Source organism: Anabrus simplex, chromosome 1, assembly GCF_040414725.1.
Source record: "Anabrus simplex isolate iqAnaSimp1 chromosome 1, ASM4041472v1, whole genome shotgun sequence".
NCBI lineage: Eukaryota > Metazoa > Arthropoda > Insecta > Orthoptera > Tettigoniidae > Anabrus > Anabrus simplex.
Window position 1 is genome coordinate 961,362,525 of NC_090265.1, and position 22,523 is coordinate 961,385,047.

General features: G+C 37.0%; 1 protein-coding gene across 2 annotated transcripts in view; it reads right to left on the minus strand.

Annotated features, from left to right (window-relative positions):
• Positions 1-22,523, minus strand: part of Faf2 (Fas-associated factor 2) — a 154,390-nt gene that overhangs the window by 64,290 nt on the left and 67,577 nt on the right. For both annotated transcript variants that reach the window (XM_067136759.2, XM_067136758.2), the window contains exon 5: positions 8,219-8,314. In XM_067136759.2, coding sequence (XP_066992860.2) covers positions 8,219-8,314 — 96 coding nt within the window. The remainder of the gene's footprint in view (positions 1-8,218; positions 8,315-22,523) is intronic.

Below are 22,523 nucleotides of genomic sequence, written 5' to 3' on the forward strand. Positions count from 1 at the left end.
ACAACATTCTGTCTAAAATAGGATGGCACTTCTATATCATACATCTTTGATTTGATTTGTTTATTTATCATCAACAGAGTTATTAATTCTCCAATTACAGATGATATAATACATTCAAATAATAACAATATTAACAGCACTTACTACTACTACTAATTATAACTAAGCAATATATAATATATACATATCTATAAAACACATAAGGAAGAAAAGAAACCATGAAAACAGAAAAGTGTTTTAACATTTGAAATGCCCGAAGGAAGGAAGTATAACTTTCAGTTACCAAATGCACAGAACAAGTTACAATGAACAACACACTGTCTATGAAGCATTCATAAGATGTCTGCGAATTTCAGTAGCTGACGAGTGAAATATATACACCATCCCGCTAATTTCGTTCAGGAATCTTAGGGCCTGCATAAACCAAGAGTTCCTGTGTGATTCCGTTCTGCACCTGAGTAAGTGAAATGTGACAGCCTGTCGGGGTTGCAGAAAGGAACGTGAATTGGTAGCAACTGGAGTACATTGGAGTAAATAGGAACAGTCAAGGAAATTACCGATACATTTATGTATGAAACGTGCGTTGACATACCTGCAGCTAGTTCTAAGAGACTTACACACTCAATGGAATAACCTTGCCACGCTGGTTTCTCCTATAGCAGTCAATAATTCTGAGGGTATGTTATCAACTCCAGGTGCCTTGTTCCTATTTAGGTTTCCCAAAGCTTTGTTGAATTCTGACCTGAAATTGGGTGTCTCATTTCATCAGCATCAACAGCCTCTTCTTGTTCCAGTATGTCTTAATCTACTTCTTTCCCTTGATAGATCTCTTGGATATGTTCCTGCTATCTTTCTGCCTTGTCATCCCTTCCTCGAAGTGGTCTTCTATCTGAGCTCATAATGTTCATATACCTAGTTTTCCTTTCTCCAAAAGGTTCCTTTATTTTCCTGTATGTGGCATCCACCTTTCCTATGACCATACAAGCTGCAACATTCTTGCACTTGTCTTTCAGCCATTCTCCCTTTACTGTCCTGTACTTCCTCTCTACTTCCTTCTTTAATCGCCTGTATTCTTTCCTGCCCTCCTGATCTTTTGCATTCTTGTACTTTTGCTGTTAGTCAATCAGGTCCAGTATCTCCTGAGTTATCCATTGATTCTTACTCAATCTTTCCTCTCTTCATAATCTTTCTTCAGCATTCCTACTGACCTCGTTCTTCCCAGCTGTTCATTCTTCATCTTGTGTTTCCTTCAGTCTTTTCATTTAGTCCTTATGCAACATATTCCTTGAAATTTTCCCTTACACTCTTTTATTTCCACATGTCTAGATCCCATCTCTTTGCATTCCTTCTTTTCTTCAATTTTTTCAACTTCAGATGGCATTTCATAACCAACAAGCTGTGGTCAGAGTCTATGTCTGCTGCTTACAGCTGCCATTTGTGGTGTTGTAACCAAGGACTAAACCATAATCGGTGCAGAATTCAATCACCTGACTTCCTCTTTCATTCCTTTGTCCTAGTCTGAATTCCCCAACTGCATTAACCTTCTCTTCCTTGGCCTACCACTGCATTCCTGTCTTGCATCACAATTAGATTCCCATCACCTTTAACATATTGTATTACATCTTTTATCTCTATTCTTTTGATTTCTTCCGTATCTGCTGAACTAATAGGCATATAGACCTACGAGTCTGGTGGGCATTGGCTTGGTGTCTAACTTGACAACAATAATTCTTTCATTACTCAGGTCATAGTAGCTTACCTGTTGCCCTATTTTCATATTCATTATTAAATCAACTCCTGCATTTACCGTTTGATTTTTTTTGATAATTCTGTAGTCGCCTGACCAAAAATCTTACTCTTCCTACCAACGTACTTCACTTGTACCAACAGCATCTAACTTTAGTGCCTTTGTTTCCCTTTCCAGAGTATTTAACCTGTAACATGTAACATTTCACACTCTGACTCCCAACTTGGCTTCAATGTGTCTTCATGGTGATTGCCCCATTTCGTGTAGTCCCCACCAGGAGATACGAATGGGGGACCATTTTAGCTCTGGCTGGGAGGAAGCCATCATCAGTACATTACTGATACAGAGAGAGCTGCATATCCTTGGGAGTTAGTTATAGACTATAGTTTCCCATTGCTTTCAGCCATGTAGGAGTATCAACATAGCTAAGCCATGTTAAATATTATTACAAGATTATATCATTACAAGTACTGGCATTTATATAGACAATCCGGAAACAAACAACATACTTTTCTATTTTTTTTTCTTTTTCTTTTGCAAGTAGCTTTGTCCGTGGCCTTAAGGTACAGCCCCAGCATTTGCCTGGTGTGAAAATGGGAAACCACGGAAAACCATCTTCAGGGCTGCCAACAGTGGGGCTCGAACCCACTATCTCCCGAAACAAAATACTAAAAAATTTGCAATATATATATGCCATTGGTCGAGATATATAAATTATTTTTTCACTATCACTGACCAACGTATCACTGACAGTACGACCCCCTTTAATAAGCTAAATATTTGTGACCCTTACATAAAATTTACAGTTGAATCTGAAACAGATAGATCTTTAAATTTTCTAAATCTTTAAATTAGGAGAAGCAACAACCATCTAAATTTTGAAATCTTCAGAAAACCCGCTCAGACAGCTAACATGATTAGACAAGATTCGCAGCATCCCAGCTCTCACAAAAAAAGGCCTTTTTTTTAATAGTATGATATATAGAGCCTTGAAAATCCCCATATCCAAGAAAGCTTATAAGAAAGAAATTAACACCATCCATACTCTTTCACGCCTTAATGGGTTCAATAGCAATTTTGTTGACAGAATTCTTAATAAGATAAAAAAATAAACCCACCACCACACTTAAAAAAACAAAAGAAAGATAAGACTGACTTTGTCACCTTCATTTTCAACAGTACTAGTCTGTACCAAATCTCGAACATTAAAAAAAAGAAAAGAACAGGATCTTAACGTCACTTTTAGAACTAACAACACTACATCCAAACTTTTTAATAATATGAACACACTCAAGAAATCCAATAAACATTTGCAATCAGGGGTCTAAAATTTGAAGCGTAACCAGTGCGATGCTAGTTACATCGGACAAACTGGAAGAAATCTTCTCACCCGCCATGAAGAACATTTGAATGCAGCTAAATACAGTAGATTTTCCGCTATGAGTGAACACATGAAAGATTACAATCACTCATTCTCCACCACAGATAAAGATTAAATATCATACATATAACTAAAAAGGGAACTTTTACTACACATTCTAGAAAACATTACATAAACCTTGATCAAAAATCCAATCCCACCTACAGTATAATCTTAATGAAATTCAAGAAAAAACGAACATCCTGATTGACATAATAATAAAAAAAAAGATCTGAAGCAACGTACAATTAAGTCTGCCGCAACACGCAATACAGGCCAATACTCCCATTCTCCTACTCACTCTCCCTCACTTCAACCACCGTTTCCCCTATCCAACACAATTTCAGAGCAGTCCCCAGTCAGTGTGAAGGTCAACACAAACCCAACTTGAACCTCACAAGCAGAGGGCTGGAGGAAAGAGGAAGTGAGTAATGTTTTCGACTCTTCTTATTAACTTTTATTTCAACCTCATAATTTTTCATTTTCATGCTTTATGGTTTCACTTGTAGATTCTGGTTACATTCTCTGTGAAGAAACTTACGGAGCTCAAAACTTCACTCTGTTCCAGAGGTGTGACAAACAGATAGCATTTGACAGTCCTTATAATTTTAAAATATTCCTCCAGCCAATCAATAGCTGTGGCAAACACGGTTCGACCCACCCCTCTTCCAACTAGATTGATCGTACAACAAGACTGAAGCAATGAACAATTATAAACATGGATTTTTATTGCAATTGCTAGTTGTATTTTATCCCATTTAAGTTTTTACTGTTTTTTTTACACGTTTTTCATCCTTGTATATTTTAAGCTGAAGATGACCTGTAGGCAAGGTTGAAATGTGTCTTACTATGCAGCATTTAAGACAGACCACAGCAATAATTTGTACTGAATAGATGGAATTAATACATGTAAATTCTTTTTAAGAATTTCATCCAAGATTATATCAGTTAATCTCCTACACTGCCGCCCCTGCAACTTCCGAAAGGCTACTACCTCCGTTTTGAAGAATCATTTGTTAGTCTAGTCTCTCGACAGATACCCATCCAATATGGCTGCACCTTGAGCTCGGCAATCTGCTTCGCAGGGACGTACAAGCCACCCCACCACTGCAAGGTCACAGGTTTTGTAACGGGATGATGATGATGATGTAGTATCTCATTGCCTTTAAAATATATTTGTGTGTGTTGTAAATACGCACTAGACAAGTCTGGTGAATCACCAATCAAATTATCTGTAGAATATACAGGGTTAACTTTGGCAAGCATGCTGAGCATTTCAGAGGCCACTAACCGGCGGTTGAGCACACTGTAGCCCAGCTGTCTCCCCGCACATGACTGGTTCTGGAAGGGAAAGAAAGAAAATAAAGAGAGAAAACATACTCTACAATGTACAATACTAATTTCTCAAAGAAGATGCTAGAAGAGCTGTCCCTCAACTTGTATGCACCAATGTCATTTGCAAATAAAATTTCCCTTGACTGTGTTGTTTATCTTCAGAAAGAAAAAAAAATTAAATTTTATGGTGAATAATCTAAGTAACTATTGAATAATACTCTTTCTTTCTGATCTACATTGTTTTACATTTCCCCACACCTAAAAGTTACAAGCTCAGGGAAGCGAGCTGGTCATATGTTGTCAGTAATTAGGTTATCTTCTAAACCTTGTTTTCATGCATCATATGAGCTGTTGAAGAGTCCTGCTGAAGTCTTTGTACAGTTTATCTTTGTTTGCTCCTCAAAGAAGGGCTGCAAAATTTTGGCAGTGGATCTATGAAAGTCAATTGCTTCTGAGAAGACGGCTGGCCTGATAATCAATCAATCAATCAATCAATCAATCAATCAATCAATCAATCAATCAATCAATCAATCAATCAATACTGCTCTGCATTTAGGGCAGTCGCCCAAGTGGCAGATTCCCGATTGTTGTTTCCCTAGCCTTTCTTAAAAGATTTCAAAGAAATTGGAAATTCATTGAACATCTCCCTTTGTAAGTTATTCCAATCCCTAACTCCCCTTCCTATAAAATGAATATTTGCCCCAATTTGTCCTCTTGAATTCCAACTTTATCTTCATATTGTGATCTTTCCTGCTTTTAAAGACGCCACTCAAACTTATTCGTCTACTAATGTCATTCCACGCCATCTCTCTGCTGACAGCTCGTAACATACCACTTATTGCATAGGACCAAGAAAATCGTATAAAAGACCACTGAAGATACTCGATACAGCGAGCAAAACATGTCCCAAGTAACGTTTGTATTGCAATGTCCTTTTATGGACAAAAAACATTTTATGTATTGAATCGAGTGGATAATAAAAATAAGAATTGTAAATACGAATTGTAAATACATACCACTTAGTCTAGCAGCTTGTCTTCTTTCTCCCAAGTCTTCCCAGCCCAAACTTTGCAACATTTCTTTTAACGCTACTCTTTTGTCGGAAATCACCCAGAACAGACTAAGCTGCTTTTCTTTCAATTTTTTCCAGCTCTTGAATCAAGTAATCCTGGTGAGGGTCGCATACAATGGAACATACTCTAGTTGGGGTCTTACCAGAGACTTACATGCCCTCTCCTTTACATCCTTACAACAACCCCTAAACACCCTCATAACCATGTGCAGAAATCTGTATCCTTTATTTACAATCCCATTTATGTGGTTACCCAATGAAGATCTTTCCTTATATTAACACCTAGTTCTTACAATGATCCCCAAAAGGAACTTTGACCCCATCAATGCAGTAATTAAAACTAAGAGGACTTGTCCTATTTGTGAAACTCACAACCTGACTTTTAACCCCATTTATCAACATACCATTGCCTGCTGTCCGTCTCACAACATAATTGAGGTCAGGTTGTAGTTGCTCACAATCTTGTTACTTATTTAGTACTCTATACAGAATAACATCATCCGCAAAAAGCTTTACCTTTGATTCCACTTCTTTACTCATATCAATTATATATATAATAATGCAATTTGCACAAATAGCACGCACATGCTCACTTTAATATTACGAAGTAAAATTCTGCACATCAGTGTAGAATTTATAGATAATCAAAACCTATTGCTTTGCGAGTTCACTCCCCCATTTACAATAAACCACATCTCCTCATAAAACAAAATGAGCCACAGGTTTAATTCACCGTCATGAGTATATACAATCCAATTTCAAAAATGTAGTCTAGCTGCCAGATCACATGGCTCAGTTCGTACATTGATATGTGTATTTATTATTTACAATTTTGTAGTGATTTGGACAGATGTTGGACCTATTCCAATCTACTGAGCCATATGAAATATATCTGAGATGAACATACAAAGTTTCTATAGATTTTGTTATTCTTATCTATCATTAGAACTCTGTGCTTAAAATGATCATGTTTCTCTTACTTTCTTTACTAGTCTATATCTTGTGCTGCTTTTTTTTTTTTTTTACTCAAAACACCTCAAATGTTTGTACTAATTTTTTTTTTCTGCAACAATCTAACATTAAGGATTCCATATTAGATTCACAGTAAACCTCATAAGCTCCTTTTCTCTACAGGGTTGGGTATGAAGTGAGAGTGAGATGAATATTCATAGTGAGTGTTTACAACTGAATGCTAGTGCTCAAATAGTAATTACCTTTTCTTTTAGTTAGTGTATTACCATCATACAAACACTGGCAGGCTTTTTTTTTTTTTTATAATTGCTTTACGTCGCACCGACAGATAGGTCTCATGGCGACGAAGGGACAGGGAAGGGCTAGGAGTAGGAAGGAAGCGGCTGTGGCCTTAATTAAGTTACAGCCCCAGCATTTGCTTGGTGTGAAAATGGGAAACATACTATCTCCCGAATACTGGATACTGGCCGCACTTAAGCGACTGCAGCTATCGAGCTCGGTCGGCAGGCTTTTTGGTGATTATCATATAGGAAGGGACTAGGATTGGGAAGGAAGCAACCGTGGTGTTAATTAAAGTACAGCTGCAGTACTTGTCTGATGTGAAAATAAGAAACCGCAAAAAATCACATCAGCATTCAAACCCATCATCTCCTGAATGAGAGCTAACAGCTCCATGGCCCAAACTGTGCAGCCACTTCACTTGCTAATGAATTTTTAAGAAGTTTTATAGAAAATATAATAAAGAAATGTCAGCAGGTACTAACTAGACAAAGGACATCATGAACATCACTAGAGATTAAAAACTGATATTCAAGCCTATTATATTATTTTCTCACTATTATCAAGCAGATATGGTAAATTTAAAAACTTAGAGTCATTATCAACTTTTGACAGAAACTGAAACAGTAACAGTAAACTGTAAAGTGATGAAGTTGAAAAACATAATTATACTGCTATTATAATTTCATATTTTAGGCGAATCATCATTTTTCGTGATCATGGGTCAATACTGTAATCAGTGAGATTACTTATGAGCCACAAGTTTCGACAGAACGTTTTGCCTGATTGAACAATGGTGAATTTTGGATGTTTCTTGTGTCTAAGAGAAGTTTATTAATATCTAAAGTAACAGAGTAGTTTGAACACTTATATTCATAGTTATATACACATATGGGAAACAGAGGGAGAGCAGCTTACTGTGTAACAATACATGGATAAATAATACATAAAAGAAACATATGGGTCCAAAATTTTAGACTGCAGCCTTCTATTTATATGACTTCATAAGTCTATGAATATACAATCTTCTAAAGTGGAGATGAATCTTTTATTTATTATAATGTTCCAACATTACACTGTTCCTATGTGCAAGGGATGGAAGAAATACTGTTCAAAACCCCCTGTACTTACTGTAGTGGCATTTGTAGTGATTTAAATATGCTGTGAATGACAAACAAAGATATAACCCAAAATTCAGCCACTGCTCAAATTCAGACAATACAATTTATATATTATATATTCAGTTACACCTAGTACAATGAATGGCAATTAATCTCCAGAAAATTGTCATGTAATCGCAGAAGAAATACTGTGCACTTTATCATAGTAAAACAGCGTACTTAGTACTAGTGTGTGCCGTCCTATCAATGCAAACTAATAAAGTAGATCTCACCTCTCAGCTCTTGCAGCAATGAGGGCAACTTCGTTCTCCCGAACAATGGTTTGCAGGCGGTGAATAAGTTCATGAGGTTCCACAGGACCTTCAAGCCTGCAATTAAAAATATTAAAGAAAATAACACCTCAGTGATTATTTATTTTACAATAGTTTAAGTCGTGTAACACATGATAATTTTCTTACCCATTTTTTCTAAAATGGCAGTGGTGATGGTGGTTGTTACTGTCTTAAGAAAAAGTACAAATGGGCAACCATCTTCTCTTAACACTAATCGGAAGGAAAGGGAGAGAAAAGAAAGAGATCTGTCCTTTCGAAGAATGAAGGTACCTTCAAAAGAAAGGTATGGGAACAAGAGGGGTGTGAAAATGAAGCACTACATAGGCCTTACAAACCTAATACTGTAAGAGTCAGAAAGGAACAAGAGTTAACCAAGGCATGCTTGGCATTGTAATATATAAGCTGATTGTAGCATACCAGCAAGGTATAAAAGTCCAAACAAATCTTTTTGTAACTGAACAACACTACAGTACCAGACTAATGTTTGAACTACACTTGTTTTTCTACGCCCTCTACTCCACCACATGATGCACTAAGCTTAGTGATGCTAAGGCTGGTGCTATTCACTCCTTTTAATAATTTCATATCACTGAGCGAGTTAGCCATGCTGTTATGGTGTGCAGCTGTGAGCTTGCATTGTATTATAAGCTTGTAATTTCCCAACTGTTCAATAGAATAACGTAAATATTACTGTGTAGTTGCCCTGGCAAACTGTGATCGTCAACCAACGGCAGTAATTATTGTTATGAATATTGGTGCCAGACACTTTATACCCTTCCTGCTTCCATGTAAATATATATACAGTGTTCTCTCCAGAAATGTTGGTCAGCCAGATTGCAAGAATGAGTAGCGGGGCGGGGAATATAACGTAAAATATGAATATGATAACATTTCAATTTTTTCCCCTCATGGCAATAGTAATAATAATTGTTCCAGGAAATTCGTGGAATACAGAGGTGTAAGAAGGTGCGGATGTGAATGGGTGGACCGAGACGCTCGTCAATTACTAATGACACTTTAAACAGGGGCAATAAGTGCCCATTCTAAAAGGCCTAATTGTACAAAAGAAACTGTTTAAGAGATTGGCCATGAACAAAATGCTAGGAGGCAAGACACTTGCACTCCTTTTGAAACCTCTTGAAATACCGGTACACTTAAAATCCTACATGGGCTTAAAACACTAAATTTTGATATTTTACTTCTTTCCTTTCTTTTTTCTATAATCTATCAGCTTCATTGTCCGTATTGATAATTTAAGAACACAAGTATGAAGGATGAGTTTTCCACCTAATCAATACTTTATTTACAAAATGTTTAAAATTATCTACATTAAAACAGTACCGGTTTCGACCCGTAAATAGGTCATCATCAGCTGTTGGTGAACCTGCTTAATAGCGATTGTACATAAAACATTACTAAAAACTAATTTAACAAGAATGCCTTATTCTAATATAATACTATTAAGATATATACATATGGTACAATTATAGGGCTTTGACTTGTTGGAGTTAAATTCAAAAATCTGTACTGTTGCCAACATGACGTCAAACAAGATACATATATACATATGGTACAATGAAGGGCTTTGGCATGCTGGAGTCCCTTGAATGCCACATATTCCAAAAATTGTATAGCTGAGCTTGAAAATATAGTTCTTATAGAATAAAGGATCACTGAGGTCTTGGTGTCAAGTTCAAATATCTATGCAGTATGCCAACATTATGTCCAACTGTTGTATAGATACAATCAAGGTGCATTGTTGGGCCGCAATATAACTTAATGGAAGATTTTTATATCAATATGGGCCAATACGCTAATCCCAACCTCAACTTAAATAAAATCACAGATAAAACAAACATTCTCTTCAACACAGCCATTCCCATTCTAAAAGACACATATTAAAAAGAATCAACAGACACAAACCCACACACAACCCAAAAGACACACCCCACTCCACCCCACCCCCTCCAGAGGCTGCTTCTCCTCCCCGCCACCTCTCAATCTGAACACTGCGACAGCCACACGATGTACACGCAACAGTGTGCAGCACACTCCCGACTATACTTGAAGACATATCCAGCCCACACGTAACACACACACTATAGCACACAAACCATTTAGCAGGCACTCTCTATCCTACTTCCTTTTTCTTTCTCAGATTTTTGAATTTACCTGAGCATAAATGCAAGTATGATGAGGGGAGCTCTATCAACCTACTTTCTTTATTTTCAAAATTTCATCCATAGCATGATATGCCTCAACAAGGATCCTGAAAGCTAGCATGTATCAGCAACAACATACACTAAGAATGAACACAGTACCTGTCAAACAAGCTACAGAACCCCAGTCTACTATGTTCCCTGCAAAATTGTGGCCCAACAGTGCACCTTGATTGTATCTATACAACAGTTGGACATAATGCTGGCATACTGAATAGATATTTGAACTTGACACCAAGACCTCAGTAATCCTTTATTCTATAAGAACTATATTTTCCAGCCCAGCTATACAATTTTTGGAATATGTGGCATTCAAGGGACTCCAGCATGCCAAAGCCCTTCATTGTACCATATGTATATATGTATCTTGTTTGACGTCATGTTGGCAACAGTACAGATTTTTGAATGGAACTCCAACAAGTCAAAGCCCTATAATTGTACCATATGTATATATCTTAATAATATTATATTAGAATAAGGCATTCTTGTTAAATTAGTTTTTAGTAATGTTTTATGTACAATCGCTATTAAGCAGGTTCACCAACACCTGATGATGATCTATTTACGGGTTGAAACCGGTACTGTTTTAATGTAGATAATTTTAAACATTTTTTAAATAAAGTATTGATTAGGTGGAAAACTCATCCTTCATACTTGTGTTTCTTTTTTCTGACTTTAAACTTTGATAGATGATCTGAATCAGCAACAACAAATAGCAGTTAAAGAGCTCGTCAGCTCAGATAACAAGAGTGGACTAGAAGTCCAAAAATCAGGTACAGTAGAGAAAATTGTCGACACAATAATTTACAAGAAATGAGCTTTGTAGCTCTAACGTACACTATTTCAAAGAGCACATTTACTCCACTCCACTTTACTACAGTCCAGCCTCTCAGAGGCACAAGTTTTCTGTCAAATTTTACACTAGATAAACTTCAAAACAGTTTTACTGTCATTTCAGCTTGACAGTCTATTATACACTCGTCAATTACTAATGACACTTTAAACAGGGTCAATAAGTGCCCATTCTAAAAGGCCTAATTGTACAAAACAAACGGTTTAAGACAGGGCCTCTCAGGGTGCATGCGCGTGGTGCATGCACTGTGCACGGTGCAAAAGACGACTTCGCTTGGTTGACCAGAGTGCAGACCCCCCCACTCCTCTCTCCCTACACCTGTCACCCCGTTCGGCCTGTCTCCGCGTTCCTCACCTTCACTGCTGTTTCTCCCCCACTGTGAAATGTTTACGTGTGGTGAGCGGAGACGCACAGTTGTATGGGACAAGGTTATCAGTGTTATTAAAAAAATTTAAAAAGTGAATTAGAAATACACATACATGTTTGAGAGGAATGTAAACATAATTTAAAAAAATGCAAAAACCGTAACCAAAATGAAAATGCTACACTGCTGGAACAAACCTCATTTGTGGATATAGAATGCTCTTCTTCAAGCTGTTTCAACTTCCTTAATTCTTTCTCTCTGACGTCTCCTATGATTTCACAATAATTTTCCGAATGTAGTCTGTTGTAGTGTCTTTCAATAGATGATTTTCTTATGCACGTAATTATCGTCCCACAGATTAAGCATTTGGCGTTATCGTCACGACAAACAAACAAACAAACAAACAAACAAAAATACGAAAGTTCCCAGTTCGAGTGAAACGGACTTTCGGAAGTCTTTGCTTTCTTCGAAACAGGTTGCTCCATTATTATGTTGTTGTCGTGCGCTTATCTATTTCACTGATAAACACGTCGTCTACCACCAAACGCTTCGTCGCTCTCAGCACACTACACCATCCGAGTCAAGCCGAGTTGAGGCGAAGCGTACCGATGCACAGTGCACAGAGCCTATGCACCTCGCTCTGCACGCGTGAGAGTTTGGGCGTTTGAGAGGCCCTGGTTTAAGATATCAGCCATGAACAAAATGCTAGGAGGCAAAACACTTGCACTCCTTTTGAAACCTCTTGAAATACACTTAAAATCGTACATGGGCTTATGGCCCGAAGTTGCAGAGGCTAAGCTGATATGACAGAGGAGTGATTAGATGTGAAATATTAAGTACCAAAATAGTTTTGAAGAATTTTAGAGTTTTAGAAAATCATACTCACCCCCATACCAAGTTGAATGGGAATTAATAAAGGGTGAACACTCTTTATTCCCTAAGTTACATATTTCCCAGTGGGGATTTGAATCGAGTCCTTAGACTTGCCTGAAAATTTACATTTAAAAGGTGATATTAAACTTGAGAATTTTACATTAAGAAAGCAGTTTGAAACCTTAACCTCAAATTAACGGTCTGGAGCTACCACAATCCCCCAATTTTAATTGGCTACAAAAATACAGTATATACAAAAATTTCTGATTGGTTCATAACTTAAGGAAGAAGGAAGTCGTAGAAGTGCCAGTAACCTCAGCACACATGAAAAACAATCTGCAAACACTTCAGGTTTACAAACATATAGAATAGAAATTTTTTTTGACAAATTAATACTCCGTCCTCCCGCCAGAGGGGGCACATAAGTCGATAGCAGAGACATCTAAAGACTAATTATCTAAATATCTTCAGATATACAGTTTCAGATTCATAACACAGATGGCCTTCTATAAGGCTGTTCAAATGGACGGATAAGGTGTGCCTCCGGCACAACAACAACAACAACAACAATAATAATAATAACAATAATAACAATCATAATAACAATAATAATAGTCGTCATCCTATGACCTCAGCTACCATGTGCAAGGATTCTGATTTGACGCCATCTGGCTACTTGCTTGTCAATTTCGACTTTCCGTTTTACTCTAGGCCTACTAGATGGCAGAGTAAGCCTAATCTCTCCTGAGCATCTATGGCTGAGTTTTAATGATTTTTTGATGGGTAAACACCGAATGTGTCACCAGAGATCTTTTACATGCCAACATCGTACCACATGGAGTGTCGAATGAACTTTTTTCCACCCTTCAAAAATCTGACTACATCTGCCGGGTTTGAATCCGCTGGCTTGGAATTCGGAGGCCGACACTTTACCACTGATCCAAAAAAGGGCATTAACAATTTACTGCAAAATTGATCTATTTTAGTGTTATTATCACCAACAAGACATAACGAAGTAGTTTGAACTTCTAGTGTTCTACTGTTCATTCATAATCATGAAACACTGGAGCTTAACATTCGGCTCCTGTGGAGTGCCATGTTAGTTTGTGACATCATGCGTAATCAAGTGCTTGGATACGATTCCAGACACTGTTCGCGCACGACACTACGTGTGAGTCAAGCTAAACATTTAAACCCCAATATAATTGATGCAATTATGCAGGAAAATAATGAGGATTCATCATTTAAATAATCAGTTTTGCAGTATTTACATTTTAATTTGGAGCACCCAATGACTCAAATATGTATAAATATTACCTAACTAAAACACATAAATATAGGTTATGTTAGCTGGGCGGTCTGTAAAAACAGCCCATTGAAAAGGTCCTAGGGAGAACACTGATAAACTTTATAATTTCCTAAGATTTTCAATAGAGTAGCGTCAATGATTCTTCAGACCACCACTGCTGGACAATACTAAAATACCCTGTGGTTTTACGCTTTGGTGCCAACTACTGTATATATAAATAAGTTAACATAACCCCTTAAACTCCATTTATTAATGAACATTGTTTTCTCAATGAACACTGTTTCCTAATGAGATTTTAGTAACAGTTACCAACGTTTCTGATAATATAACATCAATACTTCATATGGACCACTGCTGCTGGACATTGTCAAATACTCTGGTCTTACCTATTAGAGCAAGTCACTTATCTTTCCCCTTCTCTGCCTCATGTTAATATGTTAAGTCATCCTTTGTAGGACATACCCTAACATTTTGATGCTGCTATCCCTCACAACTGATAATTTACAGCCAACGGCTGATATATTGTTATCTATATCATCATTGAACATTGTTTTTCTCTTGACTTTCCCACTGTAATATGTCAATTTTATATCTCAGAATTTACAATTTAATTACAAATCAGGTACCTGATTTATGCCCTGAGGTAGTACTATGACTAATGATGCCCTCAAGGAAGGGCAAAACATGTCTCATATGGCAATAATGATAAATTCTTAAATGTTTAAAATTTCTAATGTATTGAATAGGTGACATAATAAACTACTTAGCATCCTACATAAACTATAACTTCAAAAAGGAAGGAGAATAGTTCATATTGATAAAACTGCAAACAACATCTTCCAAACAACATAGGCCAAGACATCCCAAGAAGCTCCTGTACAGCATTGTCAAAAATAGAAGACTACCACAATACAGCTTTCAAATGGGGGATAACTTGAAATACATAAAAATGAAATATTACAGGAGTAGAGTAGTTCAATAACTTACTGAACTGTAATACAAATGAAGACCCTCCAAACCATATAAAAACTCAGGAAGTTTGACCTCGCTGGAAGAGGAGATAGCAATATGTAAAATAATAAACTAGTCTGCTAGACAGGATGAGCTCAGAGTAGACATGAACAGAGCACTTGGATAACCTGGGATACAATGGCTGTATGGAATAATAAATAAAATTTGCAAAGAAAATGAAATCCCAAATGACTGGAGGGTGTGATTGTCTCATTATTTAAGGAAAAAGATCAAAAGAAATGTACAATTCCTATAGAGGTATAACCCTTCTACCTCATGGGTTAAAAATATACCACTCCATCCAGGAGAGAAAAACCAGAAACTCGGTTGAAGTTAAACTTGAGGAAGAACAACGCGAGTTTATACAAGAGAGATCAAACAGAGACATTATTTTTTCAACACGAATGCTTTGAAAATTGTTTAATTTCTTGAGATGTGATACCATCACAAATAATAAGCATCAGCTTCCCGAATGTATGGGTTACCAACAACATATGAAGTAAATAAATCATGATATTTAAAAAAAAAAAATCCAAGCAGTCATCTGAATGTAGCAATAGATTTAATAAACTTCACGACAGCTGTCTCAGCAGGTTTCAGAATATCAGATACACTGTGTCAATACGGATCGAATATGAAGTTTCTTACATAAGATACACAACCGTAATAGTTATATTCTTAGATATCAGGAATGTACATAATCACATACCATGTAATATGGGGAATGTTTGAGGCATAAGAAAGTATCAGATGAGATTCTAGCTCAAGTTAAATAACTATTTTTTTTTTAAATTAAAAATTTCATCCTAAGTCCGTATTGAACTGAGAATAACAGAAAATTAAAATGTCCACCTTTTCAATACAAAATAACGTTGAACTAATTATTTTACAACATTTACTTGGGACTAGTTTCGACGCTGATGTGCGTCATCTTCAGCGACTATTGAGAACAGGCAATTGTACATAAATGAATCAATACATATTTCATTAAAGCGTTGCACTTTTAAAACACTCTTGATATTGAGCTTATGATGTCTATAAGAAAAGGAAAACTTCTTGTAATCTATATATATAAAATAAGAGTTTTGTCTGTACATTGCTCAGAATTTGAAAATAATGGTATTTCTGTATCGGTCATGTCCATAGTAACAAGAAAATACACTTTTTACTTTTCCGTAATTTCTGTCTGTCTGTCTGTATGTATGTATGTATGTATGTATGTATGTATGTATGTATGTATGTATGTACACGCATCACAAGAAAACGGTTGAAGAGAATTTAATGAAAATCGGTATGTGAAGTCAGGGGATGAGCCTCTACAATCTAGGCTATAAATCATTTTACTCACGCTGACTGAAATGGTAGTTTAGGGGAAGGCCTAAAATTGAATTCTCAACTATTTATGTTATTAGTGGTCTAATGAAAATCGGTATGTGAAGTCGGGGGATGAGCCTCTACAATCGAGGCTATAAATAATTTTTCTCACGCTGAGTGAAATGGTAGTTTAGGGGAAGGCCTAAAATTGAATTCTCAACTATTTATGTTATTAGGTGTCGTATTTTAAAGAAAACGGGTATGCAAAGTTGGGGAATAAGTTGCTACAATCTAGGCTATCAATAATTGTATTCACGCTGAGAAAAATGGTAGTTTAGGGGAAGGCCTAAAATATAATTCTCAAATATTGTTGTTATTAGTAGTCCTATCTTAATGAAAATCGGTATGCAATGTCAGGAAATAAGTCGCTATAGTCTAGGCTGTAAATTATTTTATTCACGCTGAGGGAAATTGTAGTTGAGGGGAAGGCCTAAAATGTAATTCTCAAATATTTCTTATTAGAGGTGTAATCAATGAATGCTACATAACTAGGGTTATATAGTATTAAATTTCCTATTATTCATGTCTTATACATTCTTACCGTACTGGCTATAATCACAAAGATATTCATGATATCAGCGCCGAGTAACCAGAAATGGGTAAACAGTATTTAATGAAAATCGGTACGTAAAGTCGGAGAATAAGAAACTACAGTTTATGGTATAAAATATTTTACAAATCACAGAGTTGAAAGAAAACTAAATGTGAAGGCCTACAATATAGAAAGCTCATAACATTGATCAAAAATAACATTACATTGACCATTGTTTGTCGTGATGTGCTTTGTGTCATCTGTTGCCCTTCATCTCCGGTAGATAGGATTACTGCTGCATACAGAGTATTTTTTATTTGATTTACGTCGCACCGACATAGATAGGTTTTATGGCGACGATGGGATAGGAAAGGGCTAGGAGTGCCTTAGGCCTTAATTAAGGTACAGGCCCAGCATTTGACTGGTGTGAAAGTGGGAAACCACGGAATACCATCATCAGCGCTGCCGACAATGGGGTTCGAATCCACTATCTCTCGGATGCAAGCTCACAGCTGCGCACCGCTAACCACACAGTCAATTCGCCCAGTCATACAGAGTGTAACAGCCTGCCTGAATATTGATGGGAGGTAGCTGGGGAGTTAGATAACTTTCTTCTTTAACATGACATTCCCCTGGTTTATAAATTTTCTGATACTACTGGTACGTAACGCACTGGATCATGATAGCATTCGGGCTATTTAATCCCTACTCTGAGGCACTGAGTGGAATGAACAGTGTGCACATTTAGCGGAATAATGGCAGATGAGTGTTCATGGCAATCTGCGGCCTGGTCATCCCAGCTCTGGAACTTTGGACTATTAGATTGGCACCGCAATCTAATCGCAGCACTATTCGTTAAAAGTGATGAAACGTGGGGCTTTCCATTTGATCGAGTATTTTATATGATAGCATTGCTTTTAATCGCTAAATTCATACGTTTTTGTAATGACCTATGTTGATTTCAGGTTAAGAAAACCACTAAGTGAGTCTTTCTGAGAATCCCGTAGCGAAGCACGGCTACATCAGCTAGTCACAAGATAAAAGTCTAGACAGCCATTATTAGAAGAACACTCAACACTTTAAAAAATTATAATGGAAACCTTTGTGTTCGTGTTAGAATCTTGAGAGTCTTGAGTTCGATTATAAGTCATAAGATCCACATTAAATATGAACAGATGTGCCAAGGTTGAAGTATTAATAGATCTCTTCTGTAAATATTAAAATCTTTCTTGAGAACCAAATGTGAACAGTATCCTTTTTTTATGTTGTAACTTGTTTCTATGGAAACTGTATTAACAACTGTGGACAGTTTCCTTTAGACAGATTTCATGCATAACACAGCAAGAACTAAGAGATAAAAAGTAAAGAAAAAAGAAGAAATAAGGGAAATCAAGAGAGAAAACATGAAACTCACATCATATGGCCTGTAACTTGACAAAAAGAGAAGAAGGAATTTGACATTGTGACAAGTTAGGTTAAGCGATTTTATGTGAGAAGGTATGAAGGAAGAGGTGAGGGGAAGGACAGGGAGGGGAATTAGGTGGGATGTTGCGAAGGAAGCACATAATGCAAGAAAGTGTTATGCATAAAACGAAAAACAGAGCTGTTGTTTGGAATTCTAATATTATTAAGAAGTAAAATTAAAAAAATCAAACAATTTTGGTTTTCCTGAGATGTCATTTAAATTTAAATAACCTTTAATTATGGGGTCTTCTTGGGTGTCTCTTGTTCTCAGAAACTTGTTTCTCTATTTTCTTAGCTTAGCTGTCAAATTTTTTTCTTGAGCTATCCATGGTCATGCCATCTAGTGTTGTGTGTGAAACTGACTGGTCAATTAATTAGGTGAGATGATGTAATATCATATCACGTTATTTGCTTTACGTCCCACTAACTACTTTTACAATTTTCAGAGACGCTGAGGTGCTGGAATTTAGTCTTGCAGGTGTTCTTTTACGCGCTAGTAAATCTACAGACACGAGGGTGAACCGTGTGAACAACTCTTCTACAAGAATCTCAAGGAATTAAATTCCAGAAGAAAGGGAATATTCAAATATTATTGGTTAGAAGCAAGCTAATGGTTCAATCCTATATGCTTATTGGTTTTCCGAAATTGCTGTCCTGGTTCCTGTTGCTTCATGGCAATACATCGTGGCGTGGCAATACTTTTTGGCTGGGTCTGATGAAGATTGTACCAGTGTCCGAGTAGCTACTGCTTCCTTGTTTTTTATTTCTGATCCAATGTCTTAAATTTATTAATATCTTTGCTACAGGAATTTTCCAACTGATTTCTTCTATCATGGGTTTTGTTATTTTCATTTTAATAGGAGCTTTCAAATATAATAGGTATTCCATTTTGCTTCCTACTTTGTTACAAGCTAAGCTATTTTCTAATCTTGTAACATGGACTTTATTTAAAATGTAATTCTTCGGTTGCTTGGACTGGTTGACATAGGACTAGCCCACTGCAGAATTTGAAAAGGGATCTTCACTTTTATCTTTTTAGGTGCGTTGCCTAAATCATTGTAATTGCCTTCAGCACAACCACGTCACTTTATCCACTCTGCTAGTGATGTGCGCCAGTGACGCTTGGACTTTTCTAGCATCTCTGAGTAACCCATGCGAATTACTCGACTCCCCACGGCGAGTTCATGATCCCTAACTACGATATAGGAAGTGTTGATAAAGATGTTGATTCCCATAGGGAACCTGAAAGATTTGTTCCGAATGAGTAAATTTATAATACCAATATAGGTGTCCGTTATTGGACATTTTAATTTTCCAGCTAACTCATTCCTGGTTATCAGCGTTTTGCCCTAGTGTGCTAAGTTAGGCTCAACAGTTGGTAAATAGCACCTATCAAGACGCATGGCTAGTGCATACCGTGGAGGCCACTGCGTAGGCTACTTGGAGCCACCGGCAGTGCCAATGCACTATGAGAAACTTTGTCTCATTTTCAAAAATTGATGCCTGCCTGACCATTAAATGATAAAGATGTCGATTCCCATAGGTATTCTACCAAATTTATAAACAATGTTTAATAACCTACTGGTCCGAAATATAAGGATTCAGCTGAAATTTGTTTTAGAGTGAGATCTGCAAATTTAATGCTCTGATACTTTTATGGACCCAAGTGCAAATGTTTTATACTTGTCTGGTGTTTTACAAACCTTTTAATACACCACTGTTATTTAATACACCCCAGTGGAAAAGATCTTCATATTTGTTCTCTTGTCTTTTTCACGCCTTTTAATACTCTCATCTTTAGAAACAGGAGATAGCCTATATCTTTTACTGTACCCGTACATACATGGTGTAAATGTAGGCCTACGCATGTCGGGAAAAAAGCATATCCCTGTTGGACAGTTTTGATTCGTGTGGCAATGGTATGTTTTCCTTCTTATTACATTATCTTTCCTTGTTTCCTGTAGAAACATCCAAACGACGATTTGCTGAATAAACTAACCTCTGAAATCAGTCATCCTTTCTGCGCCGTATTTTTTCAAATAATGTTTGTACCGGGCGGTACACCTCCACCCCGCTAATTCAAACCTTGCGCCAATTGAAACTCCTCTGCTGGAGGAAGTCTGAACTTTATCTACTGTGTTAATTTTCAAGTTTCTCAGAAGATGTCACTACTTGGAAATTTTGGAGTTTCTGAACTGGGTCATTTTCGATGTATTTTTGTTTTAACTGTAGTAAGAAGTGTGAACTTTCTCTTCTAGAGGACACTACTGAAGAACTACAAAGGTGCACCCTAGTGCGAAGTGAAAGAACTGATTTTTTTTGGAGAAATTTTTATTTCAAAAGTTTGTTCCTTGTTAAATTTCTTTCTGTTATTGTTTAAGTTGGCTGTATAACCCTTTCCTTCCCCTTGTTTTGAATTTAGCCAATCCCGAATTTCTTTAATTAATTTCTGACCAATCAGACGTATCTTCTTCAACTTGAATATCTTGCTTAACCCTAGCCAATAAAGTTTTTGTGGGCGGGTGTTCTCATTTCCGAAACGCCTCGAACTTTCCACGAGAGTATATAAACTGCTGATTTTCGGGTCTCTGCGCCACTTCAGTACCAACTTTCAAAGTGTAAAGTACGTAGCAGGGGGCGGGAAGCGCCTCTTTCTTCGGGCAGCAGTTCAACAACAAGGTAATGGCCGTTTAATAACTTCTTTTCTTGCTAGCTCAGCAGTTTAACTCTCGGGGCGGGTCCAAAGCGTTTCCACCATGTAACTTTTCCCTAAAATGTAAAGACTCTTAGCATCTATTCTCTTTTAAAGCTACATATTGGGATAGAGAGTGCTTAACCCTCTCGAGCTCCCACTCATATTGTTTTGAGGTGAACTTATTTTTCACAACCGATTCTTCCTTAACGTAATGTAAATTGTTTCTTTCTAAAGTCACCTCTTTAGTATGGGATTAGCCCTTGCATTAGCGGCCTAGAGCCAGATTAGGTTTTAAACAAAATGTATTAGGAGTGCAGATCGCCTCCTCTCAAATTGGTATTTTAGAGGCCATGTAATTAACCTTTTCTCACTTAATAGGCCTCAGTAGGTTGGGTATTTTACCCCTGTGTTTATGTCCTTAGAGGACAACTTGAAGGTGGAGTTTGGTGTGGCCTTTGATAGGCTTAAAGTTTGAGAGAGAGTGGCTCTTTCTTGAAAATTGAGTGTTGTATGCCTCGAGGAGGCTTTTCTGTGTAATTTGGAGCAAGGGCTCCTGGGCATGAATGGGGTTTTCTGCCCCTCTGTTAACACTTATTTTGGAGTAAAGTGGGGCTAATTGCCCAAGAATTGCGAGTTCGGGGTTCGAAGCCCAAATCCGGTAAATACTGTAATTGTACCTTTTTTGCCTTGCTACTCTGTACCTGCCATGCTTGTTATTTCCTGATTTTGAAAAGAAAATATAACCTTGTTAAATTTTAAATTAATTTTAATTTCGTAGCCTGAGACCTGTTCACCCCCGCACCTTCTTTCACCTCTGCTAATCCACCAAACCACGGTAACAATGTTATTGACTACGTCCCAATAACTACTTTTACAGTTTTTGGAGACGCCGATGTGCCGAAATTTATTCCCATAGGCTTTCTTTTACATGTCAGTAAATCCACCGAAACGAGGTTGACGTATTTGAGCACCTCTGAATACCACCGGACTGAGCCAGGATCAAGCCTGCCAAGTTGGGCGCCTCAACCGTCTGAGCCACTCAGCCCAGCATGCCGTACTTTGAGTTGAATCACATTCTTACTTAATTTCAGTACATAACATAACATAACAAATTAATTGTTTATTCAGCATTTATTTCTCACAAGTTAACTACTACTTTCGGCTGACTTATTTATGCATTTATTACGGAAACATGTTCTCCTTCATTTTCAAATTATATTTACAGAACAACAGTCAACGAGTATTACTAATCGACTCCAACATTCTCATCGAGTTCGAATGTCAGCGAGAGAGCTCGCTAGTGCACATAGCATGAAACTATACCGAAGGTGATCGTTCACATTCATTATAATTGCTGGAGTGCATAAATATCGATAACGGAAATAATAATGCACGCTTAATTGCTCGCAATAATGGATGCATCAGTGATAGTGTTCTCGCTGTAACCGAAGGATAATATACAGTTTGAGTTGTATGATATTCTTATTTAATTTCAGTACATAAAATTTAATCGATCGTTTATTTCACCCTTTAAACAATTTATTTTCAAGC